The 17028-nt window shown below is 34.4% G+C and overlaps 1 protein-coding gene and 1 long non-coding RNA gene across 4 annotated transcripts in view; one reads left to right on the top strand and one right to left on the bottom strand.

Annotated features, from left to right (window-relative positions):
• The first annotated feature begins 1401 nt into the window (after positions 1-1401).
• Positions 1402-7846, top strand: LOC101899117 (tetraspanin-9). Of its 2 annotated transcripts, none has more exons than XM_005179630.4 (6): positions 1402-1561; positions 1817-2022; positions 6838-7047; positions 7113-7277; positions 7334-7531; positions 7597-7846. In XM_005179630.4, the coding sequence occupies exons 2-6, from the start codon at positions 1963-1965 to the stop codon at positions 7675-7677; spliced, it is 714 nt and encodes a 237-aa protein (XP_005179687.1). In that variant the 5' UTR covers positions 1402-1561; positions 1817-1962; the 3' UTR covers positions 7678-7846. The 2 variants fall into 2 exon arrangements, with proteins under 2 accessions (XP_005179687.1, XP_011290944.1); XM_011292642.3 differs by having other exon boundaries at positions 1499-1641.
• Positions 2030-17028, bottom strand: part of LOC109611938 (uncharacterized) — a 31527-nt gene continuing 16528 nt past the window's right edge. For both annotated transcript variants that reach the window (XR_002194198.2, XR_009342884.1), the window contains one exon: positions 2030-2134. This is a non-coding gene — a long non-coding RNA (uncharacterized LOC109611938). The remainder of the gene's footprint in view (positions 2135-17028) is intronic.

Here is a 17028-nt window from a genome sequence, read left to right as displayed (position 1 = left end):
ATTTCTTATTAATATTAATAAAACGGGACTCCACAACATTTAATTAATATAATGTAAAAATAAATAATCAATACAATAAGAATCACAGTTAAACTTAAGCTAAATCACAGAACCGTTTTTAAATAATCGCAATTTTTTTTTTTTAACTGGCTTACATTAATATGGCTGGCCGGCAATGCATTTACCGTAACCGTATTACAGCTCAAACATTGGTAATTAATTAGAAGTAGTCATAAACCTTAGTGTTAGCTAGAATAGTTTCCTAGCCATGTTTCCAATAGACGACCCAAGCAGCTAAACATGAACATACCCACAGCGAATGAGTTCTAAATAATCGGCGAAGGCTTAGCCATCGTCTCCAGAGCATACCACACAGATTTGTTGAACCCAAATCCCGATCCATCTTAGAAGGCCTGGACAGTGTCTTATAAAATTATCACCCGTTAGCTGCCGAACCCAAGCAAACTAAGTCGACCTGGATATCTTCTGCCAAGTATCTCTACAGTAAATTGCCATCCCATAACTATTACATCATGAGTTTCCAATCCATCTTGATCCATGATCATCAACGTATACCCCATTATCTACCACCTGATTCATAACCTCACATCATATACGAGACGATCTCACAATACCCAAAAAAAAAAAAATACAGAGAGATCCCTACCACCTTAGCATTGGGACCACCATTAGCGGTACTCCTCGACGTTGTGAGTTCCTTTAACCACTCGTAGACATCGTATTGTACGCGAACATGATTATTACAAAGCTGAGTTTGCGATGATCGCAACTTCAATCCTACCATCAAGCAAACAAAATATGAACTGTGGGGGAAATAAAATACAGATCTAACTCTTTTTAAAAAGGAGCGAATGCTTTTTTTACGTATTTATTGACTCTTGGAAAGTCTATATAAGTTCGGTCAATAAGCCCACCTGACTACTAAGTTTGCAGTCAAAAGAAAGTCAATTCATAATAGTGTAAATACTACTGAGTTTATAGCCAAAATTCTTGTTTTCTATAATTTGCCTTCTCAAATTTAAATTCATTGAAAATAAAAACTACGTTATATTACGTTATAAACGCAAACGTGAATATGTCTGAAACCGAATTCTTAGGAACTAAAAATATATATGAATAAAAATGCGAAGAACGGTTGCGAGCGTCGTCTAAAATCAGAGCTTTTGTATTTTCTACTAAACAACGAACACCTAAACATAAACATTGGAAGCTACCAAAAAAGTATTTGTTTGTCACGTAAATCAGCTAAAGTGCATTTGTCTTCGAATTCATTCAATGTTCAGATACACATTTATTTATATTTCCTTCAATTCAATTTTGAGTCATAGAATTTACGAATCTTACGGGGAATTCATTTAACTGCAAATAGCCAAGGGTGATTTTGTACTCCGACAAATCAGACGAGAAACCAAATGTATCGGCTATACGAAGTGTAGGTGCTCTAAAGCACAGCAGATGGAATGAAATCTTCTGATTTTAGTTGAAAATTGTGAGCGAAACGGAACAGTTTGCTTGTGTGACATTTCCATATCCGATTCCGGTAATGAGATTCTAATCAAGAAAAAATATCATTTCGTGACCAGATATATAGATAATTGTCAATGTCCATCAGATGACAATGTGTGATCATTCATATTCGTTTTAAAATATTTGAGTGACAAAAGAAGAAAATTAAAAAGCAATGCCAAAAAATCAATTTCAGTTGCATTAAAAAAAGAAGAAAAATCGAAAGTTTAAACAAATGCATAACTTACGTCATATTCTATCTATTTTTGTTTATGTTTTTTTTTTTCAGTGCCACCGTGCGAATGAACGAACGTATGAGCAAGTGATAGACAATTAGTGATCATTCTTAAATTATGCCAAAATAGAAAAACAACAACAAATAATAAAGTGCAAAAAATAAAACCAACGCCACAAAATAATAAACAAATATTCAATATGGGATTCGAAACATCAACACTGAAGCACATCCTGCTGCTGCTGAATTTTGTTTTTGCAGTAAGTTCTGTGAATCATTAATTCATCGTCATTTGTTGCATTAATCATTTCACGATAATCGCCATCGTCACTGCACCATAGAAAGCATAGAGAAAGAACTTTTTCGATACATCTAAACCACAATTGAGAAAAAATATGTAAATTGGTATGCTTTATGCTTTTTTTTTAAATAGATAAACATTTTTGGTATTGGAATGTGATTTATTTGCAGATGATATGAGAATATGTATATCATCGAATAAAAAATATTTTAGATCATAAATACTAAAGCCAAATATAGCATTTACCATATTTAGAAAGTTGACATTTGTAGCAGCATTCTATGAGAGTTTGATTGTGTCAGAATATCTATATAATTTTACATATCGCTCAATAGTAAAATTCAGTTTCGAGAAAAGCGTATTTAATGCTGTTGATTGAAAAGCTCAAAAGTCGGTGGGGCCGACTATATGTTATCCTACACCACTATGCATATTTAGTAGAGCTCTCGTATAAGAAAGGTTTATATTGGACATTTCTGATCTTTATGAGATATCTGGTCAAAAATATGATTATGGTAGAGTGCATATTCCGAAAGTTGGAGATTTAAACACCAAATCGGATGAAACATATATATGGGAGCAAATTTGAAATTTTTGCTTCTATGCTAGATAAGTTGAAGGGGTTTTATAAATTTTTCAACTATCTTTTTTACCTTCAGCCATTTGGTAGGGTTTTTTTCATTTCCGCAATCGAAATATTCAAACTTCCATACTTAAAGTTTTAAACTCAACTTCAGTATCTCACTACACATACAGGGCGAGATAAAACAAACTGCAACAAAGTCAAACGCCATAATTTTCACATTCTTCTTTAAATTTTATTGCATGAAAACAAAAATGTCGGAAATAGCATCAAATTTTAGAATACGTTTAGTTTCGTCCAGAGTGGTCACCTTTGGCACGAATTATGGCCTTCAAACGGCTAATTTCAAGTAAACACGATCATTTTGTTTGTTTACAAACTGCTGGACAACGAATGTTTTTTCATCGGAGAAAACCAAATTCGGCATTTCACCACTTTCGGCTAAGCAACTCTACCTCTTTTGAGTCTATTTTCTTTCAGGAGCGGTGTAAGTTCTTGCACTTTTGGAATTTCAATGGCCTTACCCCGAGCACATTTTTCAATATTTGCCAAATGGAATCTTGCGATATGTTCTGCTCACGAGCCATTTTTCGGCCACTGTGACGCTGGTTTCGATCTTTATTTTTCGAACCATTTTTGCTGATGTAGCTGTTTCCTTCCGTCCCCTTCCTTGACGTCGGGCTACGCTACCAGTATCACGGTAACGAGCGATGTTACGAGACACAAAAGATTAATTCACATTTAAATGCTGGAGTGCACTAACGATAACCACTTGAGGTTTCCCTGCCAAATATATTTTGTTTGGATGAAGAGCACGTTTTCACGTTTCCTCTATCCGAAGTATCTTCCAGTCGGTTGACAGCACACTTATCAAAAATCTCATTAACAAATAATGAGCTTATTATTGTATCCTTTAGAAATTGTCGTACATTTAATTCGAATTTCGTAAAACATTACTGCAGAGTTTTAATTTTCCACACATTATACCAATTTGGTACTTTGGCAAATAAAGCGTCACCAAGGCTGGCCCTAATTATCAAATCTCAGAATTCTACTACTGCCCGTTTATCATAGTGGAAAAAATGTTTGTTGATTTGTGTGCGTTTGTGTAATACAATAACGGTATTACAAAAAGTAAGTTAGTACTCCGCAAGAGTAGAATCTACTCCGTTTCGGGTACAGTTTACTCTCACTCTTAATCGAGCAAAACATCCTCGCTGTTATTCCAACGACATTGATTATTTGATTTGAGTGTGAAACTCTCATGTATTTCGGAGGTCTATAAAAAGTTCTATGTTCTCTTATATGTCTCGTTAGTGTCACATGTATGGAAATGGTGTTTAGGTAAAAAAATTTACAAGTAGTACAATATAGTGCTATATTGCATGTTCTGGAACATAAAACATTATGCCTTCCATCCAGTTTAATATGTATTCCAATTTAAAACCGCAATATGCATTACCTTAAAGACTGTGACACAAATTGGAACTCAGTATCTGGGTGTGAGAATTTCTTTTTGGGATTAATAACCCTTTTTGAGAATTAATAATCTGAGAAAAAATAAACCACAATCGTTACATCACAGCTTGGGAGTAATATTTTACTGGAATGTTTACTCCCTACATAACTCATATATAATGTGCATTGTATTATATTCGGCTTAAAAAGGTCGTACAGATTAAATGAATGAGGCAAGTAAAAAAGCAGTTTTGGCACATTAGGAACAAAGGGCTTTATTGTGAGAGAAATCAGAGTCGCTGGGAGAACGGAGAATCAAATAATAGTGTGTTTATACCCTAGGCCACACTGTGGTACAGGATATTGCGCCTTTGTGCATTAGTTTATAACATGCAGAAGAAAACCGAAATGGACAAATATTTACTTTTGATTATCCTCATAGAATCACATTTTGAGTCGGTTTTTGTATGTCCGTCCGTCTGTGCAGTATTTTTGTAAACAAAGTACAGGTCACTTTTATTGTCCCAAATATTTTTTTTTTGGCCCAAGGACGAAATTGGTTATAATCGGTGATAATCGGATCAGTTTTGGATATAGCTCACATATACAGGGCGCAATATCAGTCCGAATTCAAAAGTTTGTCTGGCAATCGTGGACAATAGACAATATCGGTTCAGATTTAGATATAGCTTCCATGTATAGTTTCGTCCGACTTTAATATTCATCTAAATGGAATGGATTTCGGCACAACTGAGGGAATTCAGCCCAGAAACACGTATTTCAAATCGGGTGGGAACCGGTTTAGATACGGCTAAAGCTCCCAGATATATATGTTTCATACGATTTGGGGTTTATCTCCCTCACATGTTAAACTCCTTATCCATATTACGAATAGCATTTCACAACAATTATATTATGTAGATACAACTCAGAAATATCTTTGCTAAATTCTATGGAGATCGGTTTGGATTTTGGATATAGCTTCCATATATATCCTCAAATGTGTAGTATCTACTCAAATTGAGTGGGTTTTGCCATATATACCCAAATTTATACTGGAAGTAAATTAGACTTTAGTGAAAAGAAGTCATGCACTGACTACAATTCAATGTAATTTGGTACGAGAGGTACAAAAGCCTCCGTCAAACCTATCATATATTAGTTCCTTCTGATTCCAAAATATAACTGCTCTAAAATCACAATACACAATTGGTATGATCTACTTTAGGAAATGAACGATTATTTTACGGGAAGCTCTACTAAACATGCATAGTGGGACCTTTCTTTACTTGTTTTATTTCGGGTTTACAAAAGTAAATGCCCCTTGTTTTGTAATTTCCTAAGCTCGGTATGATTTCTTTGCTTTTTAAACGAAAGTTTTATGAGTGGCAAGAGTTATTTCTCATCCGGTGAGTCAAAATCACGCTAAAAATCGCCCCTCACAAATATAAAAAATTCATTTAATCGTTCGATAATATTCGGTTTTTACATATATTGAGTAAATTTAGTAAGAATATGATTGTTTAACATTATCCATCCTAATATATAATAACTCGTAAATTATACTTTATGGATATACATGTTTTTATTATCCTAATATATTTATAATATGCGCTAAAAATTTTAATTTATTGAGCTTTTTTCAAAATCATTATAATTAGATAAGGTATCACTAATAGGGAGTAACACTTCATATTATAATAAAGAAATAGATTTTCGCAATATAGGTATACAGCACCAAGCTTGAAAAGGAAAGAAAATAATAAGCAAGGACTACAACGCTACAATTTACGGTAAAGTTTCAGCAGATCTTAAACAATTTGACTAGTGTGAAGATGACACCTAGAAACATTCCCACATCTGCTACATAATAAAAGTAAATGTTGAACCAACTTGAACCTCTTTTCAAATAATCATCATATATCTGGGATCAATATTTTCTAAAAACATAGGAACTCTAAAACAGCAGATGTCCGTAGTACATCAAATGCCTTATTCTCTCTTTTGGAAAGAACAGAAATTTCACATTCATGTATTTGTGATTCTTATAATTTTGGTATTTTTTCACACAAAATGTGGCCCATTTCACCAGCTAAATATTATCCGATGACCATCAAAAATGATAGGCTTCAGCCTTCAGGTCGCTGAACAGCCTCATAAACTAATTCCATGACTAATGGTCGTTTGTTGAAAACAGTAGGGCAATTTTTAGATTTTTGATCTACTTTAAACACTGGTCTATTAATTGTTTAACCAACATCCCCTTCTTTGACATATGAGATGCATATATTTTGCTAAATTTAACATTGTAGCTGTTAGAATTTACCTTCTAGTGTATTTATGATTTCGCTGGAATAAAAAATATTCGCGGTTTAAATAAAAGTTATTGTCTGTTTTACCCGCTAAATATTTTCCAATGACCAAATAAAATGGTAGGGCCGATTGGTCTCTAATTGGGACCTGCAGGGCAACTAGAAACAGTTTTTGGTCCATAATATCATCTCCCCCATATATAGTTTCCCATGTCTTGGTCCAACATTTCGAGGTGTTAAATAATTTTTGACCCAATCAAACTTATAATACCCCAAAAACACATAGGGTATAATAATAGGGTATCAGGTTAAAAACTCTTTGCTTTTGGAAATATCATTATTATGAGTTATTGAATCATAGACTTCTTATTCAAAATTTCACATCATCAAAATAAACAAAAATATTTTATTATATTTTCAGGTTCTGGGCTTAATATTATTTGGATTTGGAATATTTGTATTGGTCAATGCACCGGAACATAGAACCGTTGTACATGGCGAGGAGACAACGGTGGATATCGGCGAAAATCTCGCTGGTGGTTTGATCATAGCTTTGGGAGTTGCCATTCTTTTCATTTCCATATTCGGTTGTCTGGCGGCCATTCATGAATCCAAACGCAGGCTACTTATTGTAAGCGATGGGATTTTGAAATTTTTATAAAATTTTCCATTTAAATATTTTTATTGATTTTGCAGTTCATTGTCATATTGTGTGCCATGATTCTGATTCAACTTTTATTGTCTAGCATGACTTCTCAGGGCACGCGAGATGGCTTGGCCGGAAGTGTGGAAAAAGGTTTTAAAGATTTGTGGGAAGAAGAGTTGAAAGAACCGGGCGCACTGGCCTATTACGAGAAATGGGTAAGGCAAACATAAATCATGGTACCTAAGTCGTTGAAATTGTTTCCTTTTTTCAGCTGCATTGCTGTGGTGTTAATGGAACGGACGACTATGTTGCCATAAAACACGATATTCCAAAGACTTGTTGTGAAGATGGTCACTGTACAAAGGCAGGAGACTATTTCACTAAGGGCTGTGAAGCCCAGTTCAACAAGTATTTGGCCAGCAAAATGTTAACTTTTAACATTGTCAATTGCCTACTTATTATGGCAGAGGTAAAATATTTAACAATTGTTTGGTTTTGTAATAATTGTTCATTTGGGGTGGATCTCTTTTTCAGATTGCAGCTGCAGTTTTTGGTTGGCTACTCTTCAGCAACTTGAAGAATGAAAGTCGACGCTCGAATCTAACATGGATTTAAATCGATATTTTCTATTTATATGAATTGTTGTGAACTGTTGTATTATTTTAACCAATATTTTATAATAGATAATATAGATATGTATGTATGTAATAATTCTTACAAAAACTTAGCAACTGTTTGCTAACAATTGAGTAAAGCCTAATTTGGTGGAATATATGTAAACTTATTTTGAAAGCCATCGTTGTTCTTAAACCATAAAAAGAGACAGATGACAAATTGGCGAAAACACATTAATATCATAAAGAATGATGTGGAATAATCGACACCTGAACTACAATCCTAAGAAAATTAAATATTTATCTTTACTGGAGAACGCTATATGTTTGGGGTATTAGAAGTTTGCTTGGGCCAAAAATTATGTAACACCTCGAAATATTGGTTCCCGACATAGGAAACTATATATGGATCTTCCTATCTCGCCGAGCTAAGTCTATGTATGAGTCCATGTTGATTTGTAATCACGCTACAGGTCGCAATTATGGCCCGATTCCCACGAAATTGAAAATGGAGGTGGGATTAGGGTCAGAATAGAAGTCTATTATATTTCGAGCTGATCGCAAAATGTTTGGGCGTTGAAATGTACCCAAAATTGAAAAAATCTTGATTTTGCTGTTGTTCTACTGGCAACAATTATAGATCAATCGACGCGGAATTTTGTCAGAGTTTAGGCCTGGGCAGAAGCCTTGCAATTTGGAGGTCATCGGACAATGCTTGGTTTAGTATAATAAACTATAACATTTATGTAAAAAACTACGAATATTTCCACTAACCCGCAAATATTTGTAATCCCGGCGAAATCACAAATACAAGAAAAGGTCACTTCTGACCTTTACACTGATGCTGATAGCGAAGATATTGGATATATAGCAAAATAGTAACAATCTATATGTAAAAGAAATTGATGTTAGTTACATCTGGGCACGACTCTATGACGTTATTCCAAAAACGATTGTGGGGTATCACATGATCGGCCCCGCACGACAATAGCCTTTGCTTACTTGTTTGAATATGTCAAGTGACTGTTACATCGCTCGTAACCGGATTCAATGTTATTCTCCAAGATTCGTGGGTGTAGCTCCAAGTTCAATTTTATTTCCCAATTTGCTGCTGATTTCGACTTGTTTTTATACCCTACAACACTATGTGTTGGGGGTATTATAAGTTTGATTGGGCCAAAAATTATGTAACACCTCGAAATATTGGTTTCCCACATAGGAAAGTATATATGGATCTTCCTAGATCGCCGAGCTGAGTCGATCTAGCTATGTATGTCCGTCCGTCCGTCTGTCCGTCTGTCCGTCTGTCCATGTTAATTTGTAATCACTCTACAGGTCGCAATTATGGCCCGATCTTCACGGAATTTAGAATGGAGGTGGGTCTGGGGTCAGAATAGAACCCTATTTCTTTTGGAGATGATCGCTAAATGTTTAGGGGTTGAAATGGACCAAATACTGAAAAATTTCCTGATTTTGCAGTTGCTCTACTGGTCGCAATTATAGACCAATCGACGCGCAATTTCGCATGTAGCTAGAGTTTAGGGCGGGGAAGAAGCCTACCAATTTGGGTGGTCATCGGATAATATTTAGCGGGTAAAATAGACCATATATTTTGTGTTGAAAAAATTCAAAAATTTTCATTAAACCGCGAATATTTTAAATCCCGGCGAAATCACAAAGCCATGACAAGGTTACTTCTGATCTTTACATTGATATTAACATCCAACAAAACGGATATATAGCAAAATATGTGCGATATATACGTTTATCAAAGAAGATATGCTTGAAAAATCTCTTATATGTCGAGAACGGCTGAACTGATTTCCACAGTTCTCATTAATTCAGAATGGCCTCTTGACAGGAAAGTAAAAACGTCTAAAAAAATCGCATAAAAATATCTCTCTAAAGATGAAAATATTGATTTTGTAAAATTTTCTCATATTTTTTCAATTTTGTCATTTTTTTGGCATATTTTCATTTTGAATTAAACATTTGGTAATATTTCTACAGCTAACAAAACTAAGTAGTTAGGATATCAGGATATCATATACAGATCGCATTTATGGCCCGATCCTAACGAAATTTTGCATGGGGATCAGATGAGGGTCAGAATAGAAGCCTACTCTTTTTGGAGATGATCGCCATATATTTAGGGGTTGAAATGGACCAAAAAACTGCAAAATTGTCAGCAGGTCGTAATTATCGCCCGACCCTCACGCACATTTGAATGGGGGTTACCGGACATTGCAAGAGCCAAGCAGTTTTGGATGGCCATCCAAAAATATTCAATGTACGAAATGTCCATTCCAGTGACTTTTTGGAGAATTCACAAATACAGGAAAGACGCACTTCTGACTATTTCGTTAACGCTGATTTCGTTGAAGGATATAGTCAAATGTCTGTATCTCATATAGATGCGTTTCAGTCAAAAACCAATAATAAATGTTAATCTTTTGCCACTTCTGAGAGATTATAGGTCTTTGGGAAATATTGGTTCCAGATCTAGGAAGACCATTTAAGTGCAACATCTACCAATAAATTGGAAATGAGCAAATTAGTTTAAGTTGCTTCTTATTCGAAAATTAGAGAACGGAACCTGATGGTTTTCTTTTATTATTTGTCACAATATCTTGTGGAATTCTTTCGAGTATCTCGCCTATATAAACTGTATCGTTTATTATAGTGTTGTAGGGTATTTAACGGTCGGCCCCGCTCGACTGTAGCCTTTGCTTACTTGTTTTTCATTGAGAATTAAAAAAACTTATCCCTCTTTTTAGTTAAGTAAGAATCGCATATTCAAAACAAACATGTAATACGCATTTTTTTAAAAACATGTTTACAGGTACTCCAAATTTTAGCGTCATCATATCCACGGATCAAGTTGATGGGTATGGACGCAAAGTGTCCGGCTGGGCCGAACTTTGTATAACATCTAACAGGAAATTTCAAATTAAAAAAAAAAATCGTTGAAAAATACTGGTAAAATCATAAAAATACCCTATATTCGGTATTTTTATGATTTTACAAGTATTTTTCAACGATTTTTTTTATGTGTTTGTTTTCTCTTTTTTTTTAATTTACCATTATAATGAGGCCTATACGAAGACATAGACCTGTACATGCAATTTTTGTCATATGTCATTACAATATTCTAAAACGCAATATACGATACTTGAAATAATTTAATCGGTTCAGATATGCCTATAGCTCCCGTATATATTGTTCATCCGATTTGTTATTTTTGTCCTCCGCAGCCGCAACATGCACGCTGTAACAACGATATTTGGGGAATTATATCAAATACGGCACAGAAATAACTTTGCTAAATTTTATCGAGATCGGGTCAAATTTGTATATACCTCCCATATATATCTTCGTCCGATTTGTCTTTTATCGTGCACCAAACGTGTATTATCATCCCAAATGTAATGGAATGTGGCACTTACTACCAAATTGAAAATAGTATGTCAAATTTGGTGAAAATCGGTTCAGATATACCTATAGCTCCCATATATATTGTTCATCCGATTTATTATATTTGGTCTCCACAGCCGTTATATGTACTCTGTAACAACAATATTTGGGGAAATATACCAAATACAGCTCAGAAATACATTTACTAAATTTTATCAAAATCGGTTCAGATTTGGATATAGCTCCCATATATAACTTCGTCCGATTTACCTTTAATTGTGCACCAAACGTCTAATATTTGCCCAAATTAGATGAAATTTGGCACTTACGACTGAATTGAGTCTAGAAGGTAGTATGTCAAATTTGGTGAAGATCGGTTGAGAAATAGCTATAGCTCCCATATATACTGTTCATCCGATTTGTCATATTTGTTACTCACAGCCGTAATATGCATTTCGTAACAACGATATTCAGGGAAATATATCAAATACAGCTCAGAAATATCTTTGTCAAATTTTATCGATTTGGATATAGCTCCCATATACATTTTTATCCGATTTCAAATTAATTGTGCACCAAATGGGCAATACAAGTTCGAATTTAAAAGATACAAATTCTTCGGTATATTTAGTCCTTTGAACTTTAAATTGTAATTATAATCATAGCGTGTATTATTGCATTCTCCCAAAAAAAACCTTTAATTGTTGTGCGCAGCTCTACTAAATTAGCAAAGTGGTGTAGGGTATCATAAAGTCGGCCCGCTCGACTTTAAGACTTTCTTTACTGGTTTCAGTCCTATATTCCTGCCCGGAGTCGTTATATAAATTTGCTTTTCTATATCTTTCTTTTCGGAAACGAATTTATCAAATTAGCTTCTATAAAATTAGTTTTCAATCATCAATAACACTTGTATATGACTTTACTTAAAAAACAAGGAAAAAGACATTAAGTTCGGCCGGGCCAAACTTTTAATACCCTCCACCTTAGGGTAAAGGAAACATTAGAGCCCATTATGACCAACATATACCAACTTTTAGACAAATTCATGGGAAAATGTGCCAAAAATCATCAAAATACCGAATATCGGGAAATACGGCTATATGGGGCTATACAAAAACGTGGATCTATACATACAGTGTTTCGCCAAAAGAGCTAGAACCCATTAAGACCAACAAATACCAATTTCTAAACAAATCCGCGAAAAAATATTGCAAAAGTCATCAAAATACCGAATATCGGGAGGCACCGTTATATGGGAGCTATACCAAATCGTGGGCCTATACATGCAATGTTTCGCCAAAGCAGCTAGAACCCATTATGACCTACTACTACCAATTTTTAGAGAAATTCGTGAAAAAATGTGTCAAAAATCATCAAAATACCGAATATCGGGAGGTACCGTTATATGGGGACTATACCAAAACATGGACTTATACATACAATGTTCCGCCACACGAACTAGGATCCATTATGACCTGCAAATACCAATTTTTAGACAAATCAGTAAAAAAATGTGGCAAAAACCATCAAAATACCCAATATCGGGAGGTACCGTTATATAGGGGCTAAACCAAATCGTAGACCCATACATGCAATGTTTTGCCACCGAAGCTGGAACCCATTGTGACCAACAAATACCAATTTTTAGATAAATGCGTGAAAAATGTGGCATAAATCATCAAAATACCAAATGTCAGGAAGTACCGTTATATGGAGACTATACCAAAACGAGGACCGATATATCTCATTTTCAATACCAACCATCCTAGACACAATACAAATTGCTCTGCTAAATTTTGGCGCTCTACGTCAAATAATGTGGGCTGTATCGTGATTTCAACAGACAGACGGACAGACAGACAGATAGACGGACATCGTTAAATCGACTTAGAATTTTATGTTGATTATGAATATATATACTTTATGGGGTCTACGATGAATATTTAAGGTGGAGGGTATAATAACTACCAATCATTCCCCAGCAAAATATTCATAACAAATCGGCTAGCACGAAATAGGGAGTTGTGTTATGGACTTTAATATTTACTTAAATAACAACTTTTATTGCCCAAAATAAACCAGGAAAAATCTGGTGGTCGCATGTGCTATCTTCAGCATTTCTGGTAATAATTACCACATACCCTCTGCATTTTCAGTATCCTAAATATAATGACACGACATTACCTCAGCTTTATCAATGCATATTAACGTGCGGGACGATTACTAACAAATTTGACGAAAGCTTTTGTACTCCTTGGAATGGTGGCTAGGATTGGTGGCTCTTTCCGAAACCTAGGTATTCCCTGTCTTACCCCCTGGTAAACATTTCCATCGTTCTCCACTAATAAACAAACGTTGTTTTTATAAAAACAACAATAATTGGAGCGATAGATATATGGGAATCGAGTTTCACACAATTGATGACACATATATATGAGAGTGTTTGGGTCTAGGCTGATTTCGGTGGTATCTCAAACCTGAAAACGGATAAAGATATATGTATAGGGGTGGTATATCCAAATCTGAACCGATATTGATAAAATTTGAGAGAGGTAATTCTGATATCCAAATACCATTGTCGTGGGGTGCGTATTACGAATGTGAGGGCCTTAAACACCAAATCGAACGAAATATATATACGGCAGCATTATCTATATCTGTTAAAAATATTACACATATAACGCACAATAAAATGGAAATCTGACTAAGATATACAGGGTGAGATGAAAAAACTGCAACAAACTTCAGACTGCTGTCATTTCTACTCGTCTGACAGCTGTGAAAATTATTCCAGTGAAAGCTCATTATATTGGCGTACAAAAGCATTTTGTTCAGAATTTTCCAAAAAACAAAAGTTATTCTTGATAGAATTCAAGCGTGAGTGAGATTTCTTTATATTTGGCTGGAAAACCACAAGTGGCTAATGTTAGAGCACTTCAGGATTTAAATGTGAATAAATCAGTTGTGTCTCGTGCCATCGCTCGTTACCGTGCTACTGGTAGCATGGCCCGTCGTCAAGGAAGTGGACAAAAGAATACAGCAACATCAGGAGAAATGGTTCGACAACTAAAGAAGCGACTTGATCGAAACCCGCGGCGCAGTGGCCGAAAAATGGCTCGTGATCTGAACATATTGCAATATTCCATTCGGCAAATTTTGAAAAATAAGCTCGGGGCAAAGCTATTGAAATTCCAAAAAGTGCAAGAACTTACACCGCAACTGAGAGAAAATAGACTCAAATGAGCTAAAGAGCTGCTCGCTTGGCCGAAAGTGGTGAACTGCCGAATTTGGTTTTCTCCGATGAGAAAACATTCTTGTCCAGTAGTTTGTAAACAAACAAAATTATAGTGTTTACTTGCCAAAGAGGTCAGCTGAAAATGTGCACCTTCGTTTGGCCACCAGAACTCAAGGTGATGGAGTGGGCCGTCATAACAGCTGAAGGTCACTCTCCGCAAGTATTAATCGAAATCTAACGACGATATATACGGGAACTACATGCAAATATTGTCTGATTATCTCAAATTTCAACAGGGTTCGTCCTTGATCAAAGCTAGTAATGTGTGGAAAATTTCATCTCGATCGGACAAATAATGCGATCTGTACTTTTATTACAAAAGTACATGGACTGACATGCATAAATCGACCCAGGATGTGATTCAAGGAACATCATCAAAAGAAACTATGGATTTGTTTCATTTTCTTCTGCATTGTACAAATAAATACAGAACGACCCTGTACCTGTGTGGCATAGGGTATAAAATCGGGGTTAGGAAGCTTTTGTGTAAGTAATTTCTAGTGCCAACATGTGCCTGTGAACCCATTTGCTAGGAAGTAATTATTTTATCTACTTTTAGTGGTTCAAAACAATTACTTATTTCTTGCGAAATGCCCTCGTCATAATAATGGGTTTGTAGCCCGATTTGTAGTTAGTATTTTTGCTGGGTGATTATAAATAATTGGTCGGTGAATTTTAGGTTTATGATGCAGTTTTTATTTCATACCATAAGAACTTGTCAATATTGTTATTGTTCATGTCTCATCTTTGTTTTTGTTTATGCCTTTAATAAAAATTGTAAAAGATTTGAACACAAACAGAAAGTGTAGCCACAAAGCGAATGTTCGAACGCATGGCAAGTAGTTTAAATCGTGATGCATTTAGGGAGGATACAACAGCGTTCTGAAACTAAAAATGAATAACTAGTTTTTAATTTTTAATAGTTAATTTTCGACTTGCGAATTAATATTCGGAATCACATCAATGTAAATCCAAAAATGTCGGTGAAAAAGTTGCCTAAAAAAGGGAATGAAGACACTATTTAAAACGTTTGGCAACTCGCATCGACAATAATAGTTTGTATTGTTTATGGTAAAGTTTATACAATGTCATTAGAGGTGTAAGAAATTGAAATAAAATAATAAGAAAGATATTGGGAGAAAGAAGTGTGTTCCATAAAAGTACGATTTATGTTTATATTGTGGCTTTGTGTAATTCAAATTATTACCGATATAAACATAATTTGGTGGAAATTATTGCTCATATATTAGACATTATAAATATTATAATTAAATATATATAATTTATTTATAATTTAATTTGCACAAAATAAATCGTTATCGGAATCATATTTCGTGCACTAAATATGCATCGTAAATCTGAAATCAGATTCACAGACACATATAGGGTAAGTGTGCCTAAGTTCGGCATGTCCCAGTAGTCGGCACTTTTTATTTTTAAGCCCAAATAAATGAAACTATTATAACTAAATGTGTTTTGTTTACTTCAAATATATTGTCAGCTATCTTTGTGTACAATTTCGCTAAGGAAAGATGATTTATTCTAATAAAAGTTAAATTTTTGTCTGTGAAGGTCCTCAACAATCCATATTCTTCAGAAAAGTACAATAAAGACGTCGAATCAGTTTAACTAAACAAAAATATTATATTTTAATGAATTCATTTATTATTATTATTAATTATTCTTACAAAAAAATTGGTATGCCAACTGTTGGAACATGCCATACCGACAATTAGCAAGTGGTGCCGACTACTGGCAAAAAAGCATTGTATTAATAAAACTACAAATTTATGAAAATTAATAAAAAGTTATTAAAACTTTATTATTGCAAAAACTATACAAAATTTGGAATCCGAATAAATTAACTTTGTAATAATTGAAAAGTTCCACTCTGAATGGTGAGCGATTAAAAACGCGAAAATCCTTAAAGTGCCGACTACTGGTACACTTACCCTATGGGAGGTATACAATAATCTGAGCTGATTGTAACAAGTTAAATGAACGTTACACGTCTTCCACATTTTGGTGTAACATTTCAACCCTCAAAGGAGCCACAAATCCAATCGATCGAATTGGGAAAAAGTGATATTTTTTGTCAGAAATAAATAACCTTTTTTAATTGAAAAATATATGCTATTTTTGATAGTAAATACTAAGTATAAATATTTTTTTTGGTCAGAGAATGACTACGAAATTTCATCTAGAATAATTCTTACTTTGACATTTTCTCCAAAAAATCTATCTTCTATATCTTTAAAAAAGAGGAAAATGTTTGCATGTTTGATTGATTGTTTGTAGTTTATGAACTCGAAAACCGCTGAACAGATTTCCCTGAAAAATTCCATATATACTGCAGCATCGCCTGAAAGTAGCATAGGCTATAAAATTGTTTTAATTTCCACTTGGAATTGGCGATATAGCATCCGAATCGGAGGTACCTCTAGAAAATTTTGTTTTTGAATGCACATATATATTGAACGATTATAGATACAGTCTCCAATTTTAGAATGTGTAACGGAAATCGGAATAAAAATAAATTTGACAAAGGATATTCAAATCGGTTTAGATTTGGGAGCTATACCCAATACCCATATATATTTTCGACCGATTTCATATATTTGATGCACCAAATACGATGTGTAT

The sequence above is a fragment of the Musca domestica genome, unplaced genomic scaffold (genome assembly GCF_030504385.1).
Source record: "Musca domestica strain aabys unplaced genomic scaffold, Musca_domestica.polishedcontigs.V.1.1 10, whole genome shotgun sequence".
Taxonomy (NCBI): domain Eukaryota; kingdom Metazoa; phylum Arthropoda; class Insecta; order Diptera; family Muscidae; genus Musca; species Musca domestica.
Note: the sequence above shows the minus strand (reverse complement) of the source record. Positions and strands in the feature narration are given on the sequence as shown.

What these genes read in the sequence shown, in the direction of transcription:
- LOC101899117 (XM_005179630.4), top strand. Translation starts at nt 1,963, where the DNA reads ATGGGATTCGAAACATCAACACTGAAGCACATCCTGCTGCTGCTGAAT. An exon ending in CCAAACGCAGGCTACTTATT is followed by an intron (nt 7,048 to 7,112) that starts GTAAGCGATGGG and finishes TTGATTTTGCAG; the next exon opens with TTCATTGTCATATTGTGTGC. An exon ending in TGGCCTATTACGAGAAATGG is followed by an intron (nt 7,278 to 7,333) that starts GTAAGGCAAACA and finishes TCCTTTTTTCAG; the next exon opens with CTGCATTGCTGTGGTGTTAA.